Source organism: Podarcis muralis, chromosome 7 (assembly GCF_964188315.1).
Source record: "Podarcis muralis chromosome 7, rPodMur119.hap1.1, whole genome shotgun sequence".
NCBI lineage: Eukaryota > Metazoa > Chordata > Lepidosauria > Squamata > Lacertidae > Podarcis > Podarcis muralis.
Genome location: NC_135661.1, coordinates 1,094,285 through 1,113,093, shown reverse-complemented (window position 1 = coordinate 1,113,093; position 18,809 = coordinate 1,094,285). Strand labels below are relative to the sequence as shown.

At 50.5% G+C, this 18,809-nt stretch overlaps 1 protein-coding gene across 1 annotated transcript in view; it reads right to left on the bottom strand.

The window, feature by feature from the left end:
• Positions 1 to 18,809, bottom strand: part of LOC114602823 (basement membrane-specific heparan sulfate proteoglycan core protein-like) — a 218,570-nt gene that overhangs the window by 7,288 nt on the left and 192,473 nt on the right. Inside the window, exons 81-99 of the mRNA XM_077930973.1 lie at positions 18,250 to 18,427; positions 17,146 to 17,243; positions 15,497 to 15,763; positions 15,298 to 15,413; positions 14,291 to 14,438; positions 13,413 to 13,529; positions 12,901 to 12,918; positions 12,189 to 12,273; positions 11,825 to 11,969; positions 10,468 to 10,567; positions 9,057 to 9,166; positions 8,218 to 8,326; positions 6,854 to 6,952; positions 6,536 to 6,757; positions 4,945 to 5,189; positions 4,588 to 4,759; positions 3,486 to 3,608; positions 3,300 to 3,356; positions 2,030 to 2,105 (exon numbers count right to left, since the gene is read on the bottom strand). Coding sequence (XP_077787099.1) covers positions 2,030 to 2,105; positions 3,300 to 3,356; positions 3,486 to 3,608; positions 4,588 to 4,759; positions 4,945 to 5,189; positions 6,536 to 6,757; positions 6,854 to 6,952; positions 8,218 to 8,326; positions 9,057 to 9,166; positions 10,468 to 10,567; positions 11,825 to 11,969; positions 12,189 to 12,273; positions 12,901 to 12,918; positions 13,413 to 13,529; positions 14,291 to 14,438; positions 15,298 to 15,413; positions 15,497 to 15,763; positions 17,146 to 17,243; positions 18,250 to 18,427 — 2,485 coding nt within the window. The remainder of the gene's footprint in view (positions 1 to 2,029; positions 2,106 to 3,299; positions 3,357 to 3,485; positions 3,609 to 4,587; positions 4,760 to 4,944; positions 5,190 to 6,535; positions 6,758 to 6,853; positions 6,953 to 8,217; positions 8,327 to 9,056; positions 9,167 to 10,467; positions 10,568 to 11,824; positions 11,970 to 12,188; positions 12,274 to 12,900; positions 12,919 to 13,412; positions 13,530 to 14,290; positions 14,439 to 15,297; positions 15,414 to 15,496; positions 15,764 to 17,145; positions 17,244 to 18,249; positions 18,428 to 18,809) is intronic.

Below are 18,809 nucleotides of genomic sequence, written 5' to 3'. Positions count from 1 at the left end.
GGCGAACAGCAACTGTAGAGTTGCACTCGTGCCCTGCCTGCAACCCTCCCGCAAGCACAGGACGCTGGATTGGATGGGCCACTGGACTGATCAAGCTGAAGGCACTTATTACGATACGATACGATAATCTTTGTTGCCACTGTCCCATACAGAACAACGAAATTGAAAAATCTACATAAGACATTCAAAACCCAACAAGCCTGCTATCCCAGCTATCACAACCTGGTTAGCCCCCTATAAACTCTGATACACCATTTTTAAATACAATATACTCCCATAGAGACTCCTTACACTGCATTTAAAACCAAAATCGCTTTTGGGTAGAAACTGTTTCTCAGGTGGCTAGTCCTAGTCTTTATAACCCTGTACCTTCTTCCAGAAGGCAGAAGCTGAAAGAGATCATTTCCGGGGTGTGCACTATCCTGCACTATCTCTGCAGCTTTCTAATGCACCTGGAAGCATAGATTTGATCCGAGGTGGGAAGAGTACAGCCAATTATTCTCTCCGCATTCTTTACAACCCTGGACAGCATTGTTTTCCCCCTGGCCGTGCAGCTCCCAAACCACACACACAGACCATAACTTAATACACTCTCCACAGTACAATGGTAAAATGTCATCAACAGGTCCTATGAGAGATTGTTTTTCCGGAGGATTCTCAGAAAATATAACCTCTGCTGTGCTCTCTTCATCAGGTCTTTACTGTTTTCTCTGTATTGGCCTGAATATAAGCCACACTTTCCCCCCAAATTCCGACCGTGAAAAGTTAAAGTGCAGTTTATATGTGGAATCTTACAGTGTGCAGCCAGGAACGTGGGGCAAACAGTACCCAGGAGCAGTGAGGAAGGGAGCAGCTTATATTTGGGTATTTTCTCTCCCCCCCCCCCCCCCGTTTTAAAGGTGCGGCTTATATTCAGGTGTGGCTTATATTCAGGCCAATACGGCATGTTTTTATGCATTTATTTAAAAAAATTAATTATATGCCGCTGTATCACAGAAACAGATCACAGCTATGACATGGCTCCCCAAATCAACACAGACTGTGGAAACTTCACACTGGACTTCAAGCATCTGGCATTGTGTGCCTCCCCATTCTTCCTCCAGACTCTGGGTCCTTGGTTTCCAAATGAGACGCAAAAGCTGCTCTTATCAGAAAAGAGATTTGGGGAGCCATGTCATCAGCTGGTGTTGGTCCACTGTGCTTCATTAAGTCCAGGGTCAACACAGCCGTCTACCAGGAGATTTTGGAGCACTTCATGCTTCCTTCAGCAGACGGGCTTTATGGGGATGCTGACTTCATTTTCCAGCAGGACTTTGGCACCTGTCCACACTGCCAAAAGTACCAAAACCTGGTTCAATGCCCATGGGATTACTGTGCTTGATTGGACAGCAAACTCGCCTGACCTGAACCGGCATTGCCAAGAGACAGATGAGAGACATGAGACAATGCAGAAGAGCTGAAGGCTGCTATTGAAGCATCCTGGTCTTCCATAACACCTCAGCAGTGCCACAGGCTGATAGCATCCATGCCACACCGCATTGAGGCAGTAATTGATGCAAAAGGGGCCCAAACTAAGTACTGAGTACATATGCATGCTTCTACTTCTCAGAGGTCCAATATTGGTATATTTGCAGTCCTTGTTTTGCTGATTTCATTTAATATTCTAATTTTCTGAGATTGTTAATTTAGGGTTTTCATTAGCTGCACGTCGTAATCATCACAATTATAACAAATAACAGCTTGACATATCTTGCTTTGCATGTCATGAGTCCATATCTCATATATTAGTGTCACCTTTTAAGTTGAATTACTGAAAGAAATGAACTTTTCCACAATATTCTAATTTTCCGAGTTTCACCTGTAAACCCATACGGTAAAAGTCCCTCCCCTGAACTCCCTTCTGCACTGGCCTTGGCCTGTTCCCTCCACCGTAAATGGAGCTTGGCAGTGTTCTCCCACTGCCACTCGAGGCTGGTTCGTCGCCGTTCGTGGGGAAGCGTCCACCGCAATGGCATCAGAGATAACTCACCTCCTGGGGAAAGTGTGGCGCCCCAGGGCCACATAGCCGCCGTCGTGGAAATAGGCACCGTACTGTCCAGGGGCATCTGGTAAATGGGGGAAAAGGAGAATTAGTCTCAGCACCTACTTCAGGGACTCCAGCACAGTCTGAGGCAATGGGAGGGAGGGGAGGGAGAAGCTGAACTGTGGGGAAGTTATTGGCTCAGAGATAGAAAGAAGATAAAGTCCCTACCAGAGATGAATGGCAGATTAAGTTTGCAGAAATGGCAAAAATGACCAGAAGAATCAGTAACTGGGAAGACCAAAATTTCAACAAGGAATGGGGGAAATGTATAATTTATCTTAAAAACCATTGTAAGCAGTTAAAACTGTTAGCAGGACTGGAAGAACACTTGTAGTTTAATGGAGACGTAAAAGATTTGGATTATTATAAAAGATGCTGGAGGAAAGGACAAGTGCTCCCCCCCCAAAAAAATAAATAAATAGGGGTACTCTTGTTTTCCTACTCATATTGAAATACTACCCCTCAATGAGGCCAAACTTAGATTCGCAAAATGTCTAGGGGTATGCGGAACAGAAAAAAAAGCACTGGAAAGGACTATCAATAGGACCCATAAAGGAAAGGAGGGAAGTCCAGGAGATTCCTTGGCATCTTGTTTTTATGTTATATATTCATTGGATATGTGATTGTAAAACCAAATACAGTGGTGCCTCGCAAGACGAAAAGAATCCGTTCCGCGATTCTCTTCGTCTAGCGGTTTTTTCGTCTTGCGAAGCAACCCTATTAGCGGCTAAGAGGATTAGCGCTATTAGCGGTTTAGCGGCTATTAAAGGATTAGCAGCCTAGCTGCTAAAAGGCTATTAGCGGCTTAGCGGCTTAGAAAAAAAGGGGGGGGGGGAAGCGAGAGAAAAAACACAAGACTAGCAAGATGTTTTGTCTTGCGAAGCAAGCCCATAGGGAAAATCGTCTTGCGAAGCAACTCAGAAACGGAAAACCCTTTCATCTAGCGGGTTTTCCGTCTTGCGAGGCATTCGTCTTGCGGGGCACCACTGTAAACAAATTTAAAAAGGGAAAAAGAGAAGCTGAACTGGTTTTCTGGAAGTGTCAAATGGCTTTGGATCATCCATGCATCTTCTGCCCGGATGACATGGTTATCTGAAGTGGCTTCACTACAAGAGACATCCTCCTTAGGTCCCAGTCAGGACTTTGTCTGCAAAGCAGGATCTTCACCCCAGAAGAAGCAGAAGCAGGTGGCGCAAAGAGGGGTCCTGAGACGTACCATTTCCTCCGCTGCCCTCGGGTGTCCACTCGGTATTTGACTGGTGCTGCGATGCATCTGCGTGGCAGAGAAACAGGCACTCGCTTTACACAGCAGAAGACAACTTTCTTCCGGGGTGACAGCGGTGGAGGAGGCAGTTTGCCTCTGCAGCTCCACGCTCTGGCCAGCCATCATCCTCAGACTTACCGTGTTCACAGTATAATCCCAGGAAGCCAGGAGGGCAGACGCACGCTGTGTCTTTGCAGATGCCCCCATTGAGGCAGGGCTGCTGGAGCTGGCACTGGACCTCAGATACCTCGCAGCGCTCCCCTGAAGAGAGCGAGAGAGAAACACACTGTTGTAAAGAGCATGGAGAGGTAGAGATGGGCGAGGGCGGACTTGCATGATGCGCAAGACTAAGGGCTTAACCACACTTATCTTTAGCCCCACTCTTTCTAAGCAACAGGTCTTCACTTTAAAGCTCCATGTCTGAGCACCTTTTTCCTTTCTTTTTTGCTCCGGAGCTTTCCCTGTGAAAACTCACTCTTTAAAGCTGATCTGGAACAAACAGCTACCTTCGTTCTCAAACTTAATCTGTTCCGGAAATCCGTTCCAAAACCAAAGCGTTCCAAAATCATGGCACACTTTTCCACAGAAAGTAATGCAAAATGGTTTCATCCGTTCCAGACTTTTAAAAACAACCCCAAAAACACCCATTTAACATGAATTTTACTATCTAACGAGACCATGGATCCATAAAATCAAAGCAATAAACAATGTACTGCAGTCACACAATCAATCATTCAGTAACTGAACTGGGTCCCACATAGTCACAAAAACAAAAGAACCACGAAAACAAAAATGCAAAATAAACAGCAAAAACAGACTGACCTCAGCGTAACACTCAAAATGGAAGCGTGGCACTCAAATTGGATGCGTAACACTCAAAACGGAGCACGTTCAGCTACCGAAAAAAGTTCGCAAACCTGAATACTTACTTCCGGGCTTGCAGTGTTTGGGTTCCAAGTTGCTCGAGTACCAAGGTGTTTGAGAACCAAGGTACCACTGTATTTGGCTTTTTCATGGATTGCCCTTGGCTCCGAATCAGCTTTAAAGAGCAGGTTTTCGCAGGGAAAGCTCCAGAGCAATAAAGAGAGGGCTAAAATGGAGCTTTAAGGTGTAGACCTCTTGCTGGGAAGCACGGAGGAAAAGGTATGTGTGGGGGGAAACCCCGGGAAGCTCTGGAAAAACCGCAAGAGACTTTTTACTGGGCGTCATACCCTCTCGCATCCCTCTGTGGCGCTCTCACCTTTGTAGCCGTCCAGACACAGGCACTGGAACTCGTACTCGCCCGTCAGCAAGCACTTGCCACCGTGCAGGCAGGGCCTGCGGTCGCAAGGGGAGCTGTCAAAGCACTGCGAGATGCTGCGGCTCTCCAGGAAGCTGTACGAAATGTCCACCTTCTTCCCGTTGATCGAGACCTGGGGTGGGAAGACGCAAACAGCTTCAGCTTCCAGTCAGAGTGCATGGATCTTGCCGGCCAGCCCCTTCCCTTCCTCCTGACCCCTTCTCTTCCAAGGAGGAAGTGTGGACTGTCCACCACAAAACAGGGAAAGGGAACAGGCAGCTCCTCTCCCTACTGCCGTCGTGCCCCCCAGTTGCTCACCTCCCCAATGCACCCGTAGAAGTGGCTGGAGACGTTGGCAGCTGCCGGCAGCCTGACGGAATCGTCGACGCCCCCCAGGTACATGGAAGTGCGGAGGTTCAGGCCCTGGCTTTTGCCTGGTGAGGACCTCTTGACCGGCCGCTCATCGTTCACCTGCAGAGTGCCGTCTTTGTTCAGCCGCTCGGCCGTTATCCTGTGCCACTGTTCCAGCTCTAGGGGCTTTGCGCTCTGAAGGACGGCCGTTCCTAAAAGAGGGCCGGGAACGTGAGTTTGGATTCTGCAGCTGGGGGAAGATTCTCCCTGCAACAACCGGCCCGTCTCACATACCCCGAAAGTTAAGAATGTACCGTACTTTTCCGTGTATAAGATGAGGTTTTTTTCCTGAGAAAAATAATGTCAAAAATTGGGGCTTTCTTAGACACGGATAGCGCAGTGTTTGGACGGGGGATTGGTTTCTGCCGCAAGCAGGAGATTGTCAGCGGTGAATTTGTTGGTGGCTGTGGCAAGGGCTGCTGTTGATTTGCCGGGGCTGCGGTGATTGGCGGTGGCTGTTGGTTAGCAGGCAGGCGACTAGTGTGTTTTATGATGCGCACGATTGTCGTGGTTGGTCTGGCGGGTGAGTGATTTTTGGCAATCCCCCCCCCCCAAAAAAGCTCAGCAACTCTGGGCAATCTCCCCCCATTTACTTAATTTAGAGACCCCAAAAATAGGGGGCGTCTTATACACGGAGAAATATGGTATGTGTTTGGGACTGGTCTGTGGAGGAGGGTTGGGAAATGACCCCTCCTTCTCCTCTGCCTCTTTCTGAAAAGGAGGGGGAGTGGGAAGAATCGCCCCCCCTTTCTCCAATAGCTGCAAGAAGAGACTGAAACAGGACTAATTTACGACAGGACAGAAAACTACCAAGTTTTGAGGTACAGTGGTACCTCGGGTTACAAACACCTCTGGTTACAAACACTTCGGGTTACAGACTCCGCTGACCCAGAGGTAGCACATCGGGTCAAGAACTTTACCTCAGGATGAGAACAGAAATTGCACAGTGGTGGCGTCATGGTGGCCCCATTAGCTAAAGTGGTACCTCCAGTTAAGAACGGACCTCCGGAACGATTTAGGTTCATAACCAGAGGTACCACTGTAATGAGAGGAGGAGTAGGAGTTGGAGAACAGATAGCGGACACATATCCTTAGACAGCCTGGGAACTCCCCCCCCCTTTTTTTTTACTATTACGAATTATTATTATTTTATTATCCGCCCTATGCCCTAAGGTCTCAGGGCAAGTTTAAAACAATACTAAAAAAAACAGTTTAAAACAAATTAGCGGCCATGAAAATAAGCTGGGTTCTCAAAACATACACTTTGAGGGTCAAAAACAGGCTGGTGTCATCAGCATTTGCTGGAAGCTGCACAATGAAGGTGCCAGGAGGGAGTTCCCACTGCTCAGGGGCTGCTGCAGAGAAGGCCCTGTCCTGTACCCCTTAAGCCTCTGAGGACAACCACCAAGAGGGCAGATCCCAGCACCCGAGAGGCGCTGCTGGGAAAGAGGCGGCCTTTCGGGTATCTGTTGTTAGCAACAGGGAGTGGATTCATTACCTGAGCCCAGTTCATAGCGGAACTCCAAGTGCCCGTTGACCATGCTGAGCGAGACAAAATCTGCCACGGGGGAGCCATCTCCGCCGCTGAAGAGGATGAGGCCATCGGGGGACAGCGGCTTGATCTCAAGGTCCACGCGCAGCTCGTAGTGGATGTTGGTGAGCGGAGGGTAGGAGATGAAGGCATCGCCCCCGTGGAAATAGGGCACGGTCACCGTGGTGCCTGCAGCAAAGAGGAGGGCGGTGGGGGGGTCAGCCTGGGACTTTGCTCAGGCTTTGCCCTGGCCATGGGGGGGGGCAGCGTGTCTGCCTTACTCACCGTCCATGCACTTCTCTCCGTATTTCCCAAGGAGGCAGCGGCAAGTGTAGCCTTGCCCAGTGGCTCGGTTAACACAGGTGGCGTCGGGACCGCAGGCCTCTGTGAGGGAAGGGAGGGTCATTTGGTAAGACTCTGGGCGGCAGTGTCAGGGACCGGGCAGAGAAGGAATAGAGGAGACCGCCTCAAATCCTGACCCTTCCAGGGGGGAAGAAGAGGAAGACAGTATAGATTGATCTGTGGTCGCAGCTCAGAGGCAGTTGAGGGGAAAAGCTGGGAAATCATGGGAGAGGCAGAACAACACCCGGCTGACACGCTGTCATTAGAGAGCATTCCAGACCCTCCATCTCCCAGAACCCGGCGAGCTTTAAAAGTAGGGGAGCAAAGAGCTCAAAGATAGAGGGCACGTAGCAGCACCCGTAGAAGAGGTGATGACGACGACGAATGAGGAAGCTGTTGGAGAGATGGGCAGGTGGAGATTCACTCAGGACAACACCATTATCCAAGAGGCTGGGTTCTATAGCCCCTTTCTGTAAAGTTTGAAATGAAAAAGGATGGTAAGAAACTTTCCCTTGTCTTTATACTTTCCTGGGCAACCAGCCGGGAACCGCGGACAGCATCCTGACAGGCAGAGGGCCGGGAGTCAGGGTTCCCTGTCTGCCCCCTGAACTTAGGAAGCTGCCATATACAGAGTCAGGCCACTGGTCCTTCTACGTCAGCATCCAAAGTGGGTCCATGTCAGAAAAGGGTGGGAGGTGCAAATCTGCAGGACCCACCCCCAGAATCAAACCATCTAGCTCAGTATTGTCCATTAATTATTGCTATTATCTGCCCTTAAAGTGGTTAGGGTTAGGGGTTAACCTAACCCTAATGTACATCATTAATGATAAATTAGCACGTGCTATTAAGGTAAGACGGGGAATATGCAGGAAGAATGATTTTGAGGAGATATGGAAGGTGTGTAGAATTTGTACTATTAAAATGGAAATGGAACATCGCAAGAGATGTTGAAATTTTGGTAGGTTGGGGAGCTATGATGGAATGGTCTCAGGGGTGGGGTGCACATTTTTATTCTTTTTTTATTATTATTACTTTGAAAAAATGAAAAAATAAAATTATAAAAAGTCCATCATTAAAACAGTTTAAAACCAATTTCCTAATAAATAAAAATGTCAGCCTTGCTCTGCAGTGGCTCCCAAAGGTTTCAGCCCTACCAGAAGATACTGCTGAGGACCGAACCTGGGGCCTTCTGCATGCCAAGCAAATGACGTGCCCCTGAGCCACGGCCCTTCCTCCTAGAGGACGCCCAGTCTTGTCCCTGCCACGTGATGCGCCACATGGAAACAGGGACAGCCGGTGCACCTTACCTGGATGGCAGCGTAGGGCCTGGGGGTGTTCGCAGTTGCTTCCAGCAAATCCCTGTGGGCACTCGCACACATAGCTGCTGCTCTCCGAGTCCCTGCAGACGCCTCCATTCTGCCAAGGGGAGAGAAGGGGAAATCTGGTGGACTGGCAGCCGAGACCACATAACACCAGTCCTGAAAGACCTTCATTGGCTCCCAGTACGTTTCCGAGCACAATTCAAAGTGTCAGTGCTGACCTCGAAAGCCCTAAACGGCCTCGACCCAGTATACCTGAAGGAGCGTCTCCACCACCATCGTTCAGCCCGGACACAGAGGTCCAGCTCTGAGGGCCTTCTGGAGGTTCCCTCCCTGTGAGAAGCGAGGCTACAGGGAACCAGGCAGTGGGCCTTCTTGGTGGTGGCACCTGCCCTGTGGAACACCCTCCCATCAGATGTCAAGGAAATAAGCAACTATCTGACTTTTAGAAGACATCTGAAGGCAGCTCTGGTTAGGGAAGTTTTTAATGTTTGATGACTTATCATGTTTTTAATATTCTGTTGGAAGCCGCCCAGAGTGGCTGGGGAAACCCAGCCAGATGGGCGGGGTAGAAAGGAAGGAAGGAAGGAAGGAAGGAAAAGAAGAAAAGAGTTTGAATTTGATATCCCGCTTTATCACTACCCGAAGGAGTCTCAAAGTGGCTAACAATCTCCTTTCCCTTCCTCCCCCACAACAAACACTCTATAATTATTCCAATCACCTGCCGTGTCCAACCAGGGCTGGCCACGGGGAATGCAGTGAGCAACGAGGCCGAATTCTGCTCCCCTCTATAGAATGCAGAGGCTGCACACATGCCGAGAGCTTACCTGACACGGACGGTCCTGGCAGGTGGGGCAGTTGGAGACGCCGTGAGCTTGCAGGTCAAAGTCTTTGAAGATAACTTCCTTCCCTTGGATGATCAGCTGCCGAACGCATCCTAAGAGGGGAAGGAGAGCGAGCCGATGGGAGGTTGCGGGAGAGATTGGCGGTAGGGGCGAGGGAGGAATCAGTAGGAGCAAAAAGATGTGCCGACGAAGCAGGGGTGAGCTGGCAAGGCCTCTGTGTTAGGTAGCTGTACATCTTGGGGACCCCCCCCCCCGTAAATACCCACTGCTCATATAAATGGGGAGAGCCAGTGGGGATGCTGTGGTTGGTGGGGGGGGGGGCTCAGAATGGGGCAACCCTGATTCCTGCACCTCACTGCCTGTGGCCCTTTGCCTAATCCACCCACCTCACAGGGATGTTGCTTGCTTGGAAGAAAACGGGAGGGTTGAAAAACAGTGCATGCCGACTTGCATTCGTTTTATCCCTCCAAAAGGTTCAAATGCAACCGTTTAGCGAGCACCCCTTTTCTACCACTGCCCGCACCTGTTATTTAGGGAGACAACCTATAGGGGAAAAGGGAAGCCAGCCACTCCCCAAAGGTGCTGGCTACCTGGGGGCCAGTGGGGTAGCTTTTTTTATGCAGCTGTCTGTCAGACTTCAGGGGATTGGCTTCCTCCCCCCGTAGCAGCAGATAAGAAGATCAAAGAAAGGAATGCCTTACCAGTTAGAAACTTTAATAATCACAGGGAGAGAACAAAGAACACATCTCCTAGAAACAGCGGTGCTCCTAATTAAGGATCATACCCCCTTCCGCCCGTATTAATCTACATCACTCGTACGTCTTTTAATCTAAGCTTGTACCCTCTGTGCTTTCTGTTCTGAGACTTTCTGAGCTCTTCTTGACCTTAGGCTGAGCGAAGGAATGATGTCCAATGACTGTGAATCTGTTAACCTTCTCTTTTCTAGTGTTTCTTCTCCTAGCTGTTCCCCATCCAGTATTTCCCAGCTTCTGCCTTCTGAACTGTGCCCCTCGGCAAACCACTGTTCCAAATCTATACTGTCCTCCTACTCCTGGGAAGATTCAGGAGCGGGAGCGGGGGAGGGAGTGGCTCCCACCATTCCTCCTCAGTGCGGTCCCTGATGCTATCATTCTTGGGACGTCCTGCCCAGGTGCACTCAAAACCCAGCCCGGCCACCTGCCACAGATCACAGAAACCCCCGTGCATATACTGGCCGCTTTGTCCTCAGAAGGTGGTGGTCTCTCCTTCATTGGAGGTTTTCAGCCAGAGGCTGGATGAAACTTTGTCAGGGACCCTTCAGCTGTGATTCATGCACCTTAGGGGGGCTGCACTAGATGACCCTTGAGGGACTCACTTCCAACCTTACAATTCTATGACTCTGTGTAGCTCTCACCAATGAAACCGCTGGTCAGGCCTGTCTTTGCAGTAGCAGCATAGTTGGGATACCCGCCAAGGTACAGCCCCTCGTTGAGGTCCAGACCTTGGAATTTGCCCTGGGGAAGAAATATTATTATTGTTGTTGTTGTTGTTGTTGTTGTTGTTGTTGTTATTATGCCACCCTATACCCCGGGGTCTCAGGGCAGTTCACAGAATAAAATCAAGATATAAAACCACAAAATACATAATAAAAATAAAAATAACAACTCAATAGCCCCCCGACCCGAAAAGTGCCACATTTTAAAAGGGCATAGGATGTAAATCAGATCAACCAAAGGCCTGGTTAAAAAAGGAACGTTTTTGCCTGGCACCGAAAGGTGTGTAATGAAGGCGCCAGGCGAACTTCCCTGGGGAGAGCATTCCACAGACGGGGAGCCATTGCAAAGAAGGCCCCGTTCTTGTGTTGCCACCCTCTGGACCTCTCAAGGAGGAGGCACATGAAGGAGGGCCTCAGAAGATGATCTCAGGATCCGGGTAGGTTCATATGGGAAGAGGCGGTCCTTGAGGTATTGTGGTCCTGAGCCGTTTAAGGCTTTATAGGTCAGAACCAGCACTTTGAATTGGGCCCGGAAACTAATTGGTAGCCAGTGCAGTCGGACCAGGATCGGTGTAATATGCTCAAACCATCTTGCTCTGGTGAGCAACCCGGCCACTGAATTCTGCACTAGCTGAAGTTTCCGGACTGTCTTCAGAGGCAGCCCTACCTATAACGCATTGCACTAATCTAACCTTGAGTTTACCAGAACATAGACAATAGTAGTTAGGCATAGCTGGGCCACCAGCTGAAGCTGGTGGAAGGCACTCAGGGCCACTGAGGCCACCTGAGCCTTGAGCAACAGCAAAGGACCTAGGAGTATCTCCAAGCTGTGAACCTGCTCCTTCAGAGGAAGTGCAACCCCATCAAGAGCAGGCAAGCTCCCATCTATTTGGTCTAGAGAACCACCCACTAACAGTGCCTCTGTCTTATCTGGATTGAGCTTCAGTTTGTTGGCTCTCATCCAGTCCATAACACAGAAATGTAAACCTAGCAAAAGTGGGTCTCCAACAGGAAACACCAGTTTGCAGGGCGCTGCTCCATCTTGGCCCTGCTTGCCATCCTGCTCCCAGTACCCAACGCCTTTGGGCCTGGTTCAGTAGCCACTGGCAAGTACAGAATGCAGAGCTCAGACCCCCAGATGGGGTGAAGGCGCCCAGCAGCATGAGCGCCTGCCCTGGCTTAGAACGCTGCCCCTTTCAGCAGCCACATGCCAGAGAGATTTCCCACAGGTGGGAGAAGCCGCCCCTACCCTCTCCACCTGGAGCCTGCCACTCACCTGGGACGTGCCGTTGACGGGAGGGTGGTTGTCCAAAACGAGAGAGCCCTGGGTGAGGTTGCGGTACAGCCGGATGGTGTGGAATTCGCCCAGCTTGATGATGGAAGGGTGCCGGATGGTGGCCATGCCAGAGCCAGCGTCAAACCTGCAATGCCAAGACAGATCAGGAGAGTCAAAACTGCCTCGGCTCCCGCCCACTCCATTAGGCCCTGGCATGCCTTGCAAGACCCCTTCGGCAAGCGGCAAGCTGGACCATTTTGGCGCAGGCCACTTTGGAGGCCCACGTCTCACAGCTCTGGGTTGAGGCTAGAACTGACACCCAGCCAGAAAGAGGGTGCTGAGATAAGGACCCACAGCCTCTCACCTGAGCTCCGGCCGGCCCCCAACCAATCCAAAGGACACGAAGTCCGTGCCTGTGTTCTTCTTCTGCCCATTGTATACCAGCATCCCTGCCAAAAGCACAAAGGAAGGTGAGCGGTCTCCGTGGGGCATGGGTTTGCTCAGCTCACAGCTTCAGCACCAGGGAGCTCCTTGCAGCCAAGCCAGCCTCCGACGCCTGGGAAAGGCAGCCTGGCCGAGGTCCCCAGTTCCATGCAGTGCTCAGAGCCCTCCATTGCCACCCACGCAAGTGGCCTATTTGTGGACGAGCCACAAAAGCTGGCGCCCACCAGCTCCCTTTGGCACCCAAACCCGCAGCACGGCAGGCGGCCCCCACGGCGCAACAAGAGGAGGCCAAGATCCACCTGGGCTTCCTGTCCCTGGGATGCAACACAGTTCCGCTTCCTGGTAAGGAAGGGAGAATGTCCCACCTGCCTGGGCAAGGAACTGGGGTTAGGCAGGGCCTCAAAAGAAGCAGCCTGGCTGGCAAGGCGTTAGGCGGATCGGTGAGCAGGTGGACAGGGGCCGGGAGGGCTCCTGAGTGAAGACACAGCTCCACCAGTGGAATAGTTAGTTTGCCAAGGGGCACACTTTTCACAACACACACGCGGGCACGAGCTTCCATCGCCGCAAGGGTTAAGGGAGGCGTCTAGGACTGGCTAAAAAGGAAGCGGCAGCCCAGCAGAAACGAGACTTACCTGAGTAAAGCATGAGAGCTGGAGAGGTAGGGGAAAGGAGGGAGTAGAGACGAAGGGGGAGGAAGAGGTGTAGAGGAGAGAGAGAGGAAGAGAGATGGAGAGAAAGGTAAGACGAGTTGGGAGGAAAGGCAAGAGGGAAAACGAGAGTGTTGAGAGAGAGATTCCCAGCAAAGAGAGCGCTCGGGCCTCTGCCAGCAAGGAGAAAGGCGGCTGGTTGTACCCAAAAAAGGACCAAGGAGCTCATATACTAGGATAGCCATATTTCAAAAAGTAAAAACCAGGGCACCCCAAAATTGTTTCAAAAAACGCCACTTTTTGATTGATCCAGGACAAAACGCTGCATTTCGGAAATCCCTCCCGGATGTCAATTTCGCCTCTGAAATCCCAATATGGCAGCCCTATTGTATACTGTACTTGTGGGGAAGCTCTGGAGTGCCTACATTTGAGGGGGGACGACACACAGCAGTCCTGCCCCCAAAGGCCTCCCCACCTGCCCCAGCACCTGCGCTTACCGTCAGGAGTGTCCGGTCGGAAGGTGATCTCGATCGCGAATGTTTTGTAGGCGTCTTTCATGGTCGGCAGGACAAGGAAGGACTGAGGATTCTGGGTGAAATATGGCACCACCCGCTCTACAAGCAGAGGAAGGGCAGGGGGTCAGAGGACTGGGCAGCTGCCGCAATTTCCCAGCTCCCTTATCCTTTCAATTTGAGGAATTGCCGGCTACCTATTTGGTCCACTTTAGCCACAGGAAATCCCACTACTGCCACCATGCCAGGTTGCATCATTGCCCAATATTGCCCAATATTGCCCAATGCTGCCTTCTCTGACTGGCAGCAGCCTTCTGGGGTGCTTCCCCCCTGCCCAGATACCCATGCTCCTTTAAACTGGAGGTGTTCAAGTGTTGAACCTGGGGCTTTCTGCATGCAGCTGAGCGGGGACCCTTTCCCCCCTGCGCAGAAGTCCCAGCAGGATTTGAACCAGCAGCCGCCACCAGGCTAGGAGGCAGGAAGCAACAGCCCGGGCAAGGCTCTTTTTTTGCACCTGGAACTCACCAGAAGTAAGTTCTGATGCCTTTCAGATGGGCACCGTTGTCATGATAAGAGAGCCTTTCATGGTGAGCTCCGACACCTCTTTTTCTAGAAAAATACCACTGCCCGGTTCCACCCCAGCTGTGGCTATTCAAGGCACAGTCCCCACAACCAGAAGGGGAAGGGGAAAGAGAGGACATTCCCCTCTCACAACTGGAGAGCCCCAGAGGGAGATTTCTCCAGGTCAAACTCTGGAGATCAGCAACTGCCTGTCCCCTTTCTGAATATTCCTCCCATGGTTTGGGCGGCGGCGGCAGAGAAACTGATTTCGGAGGGAGAAGAGACCGGCCTGCTGAACTCACCGCGCACTTTGAGCATGGAGAAAGCCGTCACCTTCCCTTGCCGGTTAGATGCCGTGCAGACATAAATGCCAGTGTCCTCGGGGCGAGCGGACGGGATGGTCAGGACGTTGCTCTCCACACGGACCTCCTTGGGGAGGTCTCCTTCCAGCTGGAACACAGAAGCGGCCCCCAAAACCCTCAGCAGGCTCTTCCCGCAGGGCACAGCCTGCCTTGCAAGGCAGCCCAGCAACCGAGCCTTCTCAGTTCATCCTTCCTTTGCCGTGTGCGCCATCTTGCTGCTCTCCCCAGAGGCTGTTCTCGCTCTTCCCCACAAACCCAGGAGACTCTCTGCCTTTTCCCTTGTCTGCCTTATCATTATTTATCTCATTTTGCTTATAAACATACAAAGAACTAAAAGAGGTACCTTGAGGTATTGAGGTCCTGAGCTGTGAAGGGTATATAGGCAAAAACCAGCACTTTGAATTGGGGCCCGGAAATTAATTGGCAGCCAGTGTAGTTGTGCCAGGATTAGTGTTATATGATCAAACCGATACTAAGCTACACAATACGTTTTTTTAAAAAAAGATCACCAGTTACTACAGAAAGCACATGGAGATAGTGTGGTGTAGTGGTTATTTCTGAACTAGGACCTGGGAGACTAGGGTCCATATCCCCCCCTCAGCCATGACTCTCACTTGGCTTCAACCTTCTTTTAGCCTAACCTACCTCACAGGGTTGTCGGGGGACTAGGACGGGAAAAGATCAGGGTTCAAATCCTCCCCTCGGCCACAAAACACAACTGGGAGACCTTGGGGGCCAGTCACTGCCTTGCAGCCTTAACCAAACTTGTTTTGAGAATAAAAGGGGGGAGGGAACCATGCGTGCCACCTTCGAGCTCCTTGGAGGAGAAATGGCGGGAAATAAATGCAACAAATAAAATAGACAACGGCGTCACATGTCGTCAGCCGCCGGGCCCTTCTTGGTGGGCAAAGCCCACAGAAGGGCTCCCTGCCCCTCTGGAGAGTTACCTTGGTCCAGGTGATATCTGGCACAGGGAAACCGGAAGCTGAGCAAGGGAAGACCACCTTAGACCCAGCGGAGACCTCTTTCACTTCTGGCTGGGCTGCAGCAATCTGGGGCACAGCTATAGGAGAGAGAAGAAGCAGGTTTGCTAACCTGGAGGGAGGAGAGAGAAACGAGGGGTGCATTCGCCCTGCTGGTACTTACATTGGACGTGGAGGATGACGTGGGACTGGACTGTGCCGACATCGTTGGTGGCCGTGCAGCGGTACTGCCCGGCGTCCGCCTGCTCCACGCGCTCAATCTTCACCATGCTGCCACTTGCCAGCACCCCTGGGCGCAGCCGCCCCCCCACCTTGCTCCACGTGACCTGGGGCTTTGGGTCCCCAAAGGCCAGGCACTCAAACTCCACGGCGTTGCCCACCAGCACAGTCTGCACCGACGTCCGGATGTTGATCATCACCTTGGGCAGTGCTGAGGAGAGGGGGGCAGACAGGGAGAGGTCAGCGGATCCTCAAGGTCTCGGCCCAGTATACCTGAAGGAGCGTCTCCACCCCCATCGTCCAGTCCAGACACGGAGGTCCAGCTCTGAGGGCCTTCTGGCGGTTCCCTCATTGCGAGAAGTGAGGTTACAGGGAACCAGGCAGAGGGCCTTCTCGGTGGTGGCGCCCATCCTGTGGAATGCCCTCCCATCAGATGCCAAGGAAATAAACAACTATACAACCTTTAGAAGACATCTGAAGGCAGCCCTGTTTAGGGAAGTCCCCCCCCCCCCCCAGATCTTTATTGAAACTTAACATATATACATAATAACCGAAATTCCCAATGATTCCCTTGCATAAAATATAATATAATATCTAAATTACAACAGCTGCATAAATAAGTTTTTAATGTTTGATATTTTATTGTGTTTTTAATATTCCGTTGGGAGCTGCCCAGAGTGGCTGGGGAAACCCAGCCAGATGGGTAGGGTATATATAATAAATTATTATTATTATTATTAGGCAATAGATTGGCACCCATGGGGATGAAAGCATTCTCTCACAGCAGGAGGTGGTCCTGATTCCTGCATTGCAGGGGGTGGAACCAAACGACTCTCAGGGTCCCTTCCAACTTCAAAATTCTATGAATCTGTGATTATAAGACGCCCCCCCTCGCTATGCAGCGCAGGGAATTAATGCTTCAGTTCCACACCAGGATGGCAATTGTGGGGATGGACCCATTGCCAAACCTCTTCCCTTTCCCTTCTTTGGAGATAAGCTGGAATATGGCCTGATGTCAGGGAATGGTCTGAAGACGAGGACTGGGGAATGCATTCTATGGCAGACCAGCTTCTCTCTGATGGAGAGCTGGAGGGGGAAGAGTCGTCCCCCACCCCCTTTTTTCCAGCAGAACCACTGTTGCTCTGCCAGCATGTACAGTGGTACCTTGGAAGTTGAACGGAATCACTTCCGGAAGTCCATTTGACGTCCAAAACGTTTGGAAACCAAAGTGCAGCTTCTGATTGGCTGCAGGAAGCTACTGCAGCCAATCAGAAGCCATATTGGATGTTCAGGTTCCAAAGAATGTTAGCAAACCGGAACACTCACTTGTGGGTTTGTGGCATTTGGGAGCCAAAACGTTCGAGTTGCAAGGCATTCGGGATCAAAGGTACAACTGTATTTAAAATGCACAACAGCAGTCTAGTAACTGGGATACCGGGCTTTTTCTGCAGCTTAGTGGCTGACTGCTGCCCCCCCCCCCAACCTTTGCATGTGGGGTTAGGGGGAGATGGACTGCACTCAAGGGAGCCATTGCCTCCAAGGGAGTAGTAGAGAGCAAGGCCTTTCAGTCGGTGGCTGCCCACTCCGACTTACCCTGCACGGTCAGCATGGTCCTGTCCTCAGCCACCTCAGAGTAGCTGGTGGCTCGGCAAACGTAGACACCTTGGCACCCCCGATCCAGCTTCTCGATTCTGCAGGGAAGCAGTGAGAGTCACTAGACTCTGGTCTAGCTCTTTTTAAAAATTCCATTCATGCATTTCAGATTTATACGCTTCACTAATTTTACAATCATTTTGACATTTCAAAACTTGACTTCCTTCCCCCTCTCTCTGCGGTTCCTTAAATTTATTTTTTATATCTCCTGCATATCCAAATTAACTTAATCTGTTCATTTATTCATCTTCCTTAAATATATAATCTTATAAAAACTGCAGGTTATTACAATAATCCTGCCGATTTTCTCATCTGTTTACAATTTATCTGTAAATATTCAAGAAACCATTTCCATTCTTTTATAAAAAGTTTGTTGTTTTCTTTATTTCTTATTTTTCCGGCAAGTTTAGATTGACTGGGGAGGAATCAGGAGGACCAAAACTTCAACAGAGAATGGGATAAATATTAAATGTATTTGAAAGAACACCGTAAACACTTGAACTCTTTGGCAGGCTTTGAGTAACTCCTGAAATGTTACAAAGACTTTGGATATATCGCAGGACTATAATTCGGATGAAATATAATATGCAGCTGATTAAGATATTTAAAGGACCCACGGAGAAGGGAAGTCCTAAGATTTGGAAGAATCTTGTTCTATTTCAAAATTTAATTGTGATAAATGTGTGATTTATTTTGTAAAACCAATAAAAATTATTATTAAAAAAATGTTTTGCCATTTCTGCATATTGCATAAGTTTTTTATCCATTCTTCCTTTGCTGGGACTTCTGCTTCTTTCCATTTTGGGGCAAGTAACATTCTTGCCGCTGCAGTAGCATACATGAATAATTTTCTGTACAGTTTGGGTAATTCTGTCCCTATAATTCCCAAAAGGACTCTGGTCTAGCTCAGCTGTCCGTCAACAGTGGCATACCCCTCGGTCCTGTTCACCCTCCATCCTTCCCACGGCATCCTCCAGATGCACTCTGCCTCGTACAGAATTGGACCATTGGCCCATTGGGCTCAGTACTATCTGCTCTCCTTACCGAAGCACGCCGTTGCGGATGGTGTGTTGAGGAGGCAGCTCCCCATCCTCCTTGGACCACTCCAGCCGTGCTCGGGGGTCTCCGGAAACAACAGAACACGCAAACTCTGCTGTGCTCCCCACAGCCTTCGTGTCTCTCCGTGGGGTGACCTGGATGGAAAGAGGTCCTCCAGCTGCACCTGTGTGGGGAGAAGAGGAAGACAGAATGAAGCTCCCGACTCTTGCCAGAGACACCGAGAGGGGCCTAGAGAGGGGCCTTGTCCATGGTGGCCCCACAAGTCTGGAATCAGCTTCTCTCATCAGCCACATTTTAAAAGGGTATAGGATGTCAATCAGATCAATAAAAGGCCTGGTTAAAAAGGAATATTTTTGCCTGGTGCCTAAAGGTGTATAATGAAGGCGCCAGGTGAACTTCCCTGGGGAGAGCATTCCACAGACAGGGAGCCACTGCAGAGAAGGCTCCGTTCTCGTGTTGCCACCCTCCGGACCTCTCAAGGAGGAGGCACATGAAGGAGGGCCTCAGAAGATGATCTCAGGGTCCAGGTAGGTTCAAATGGAAAG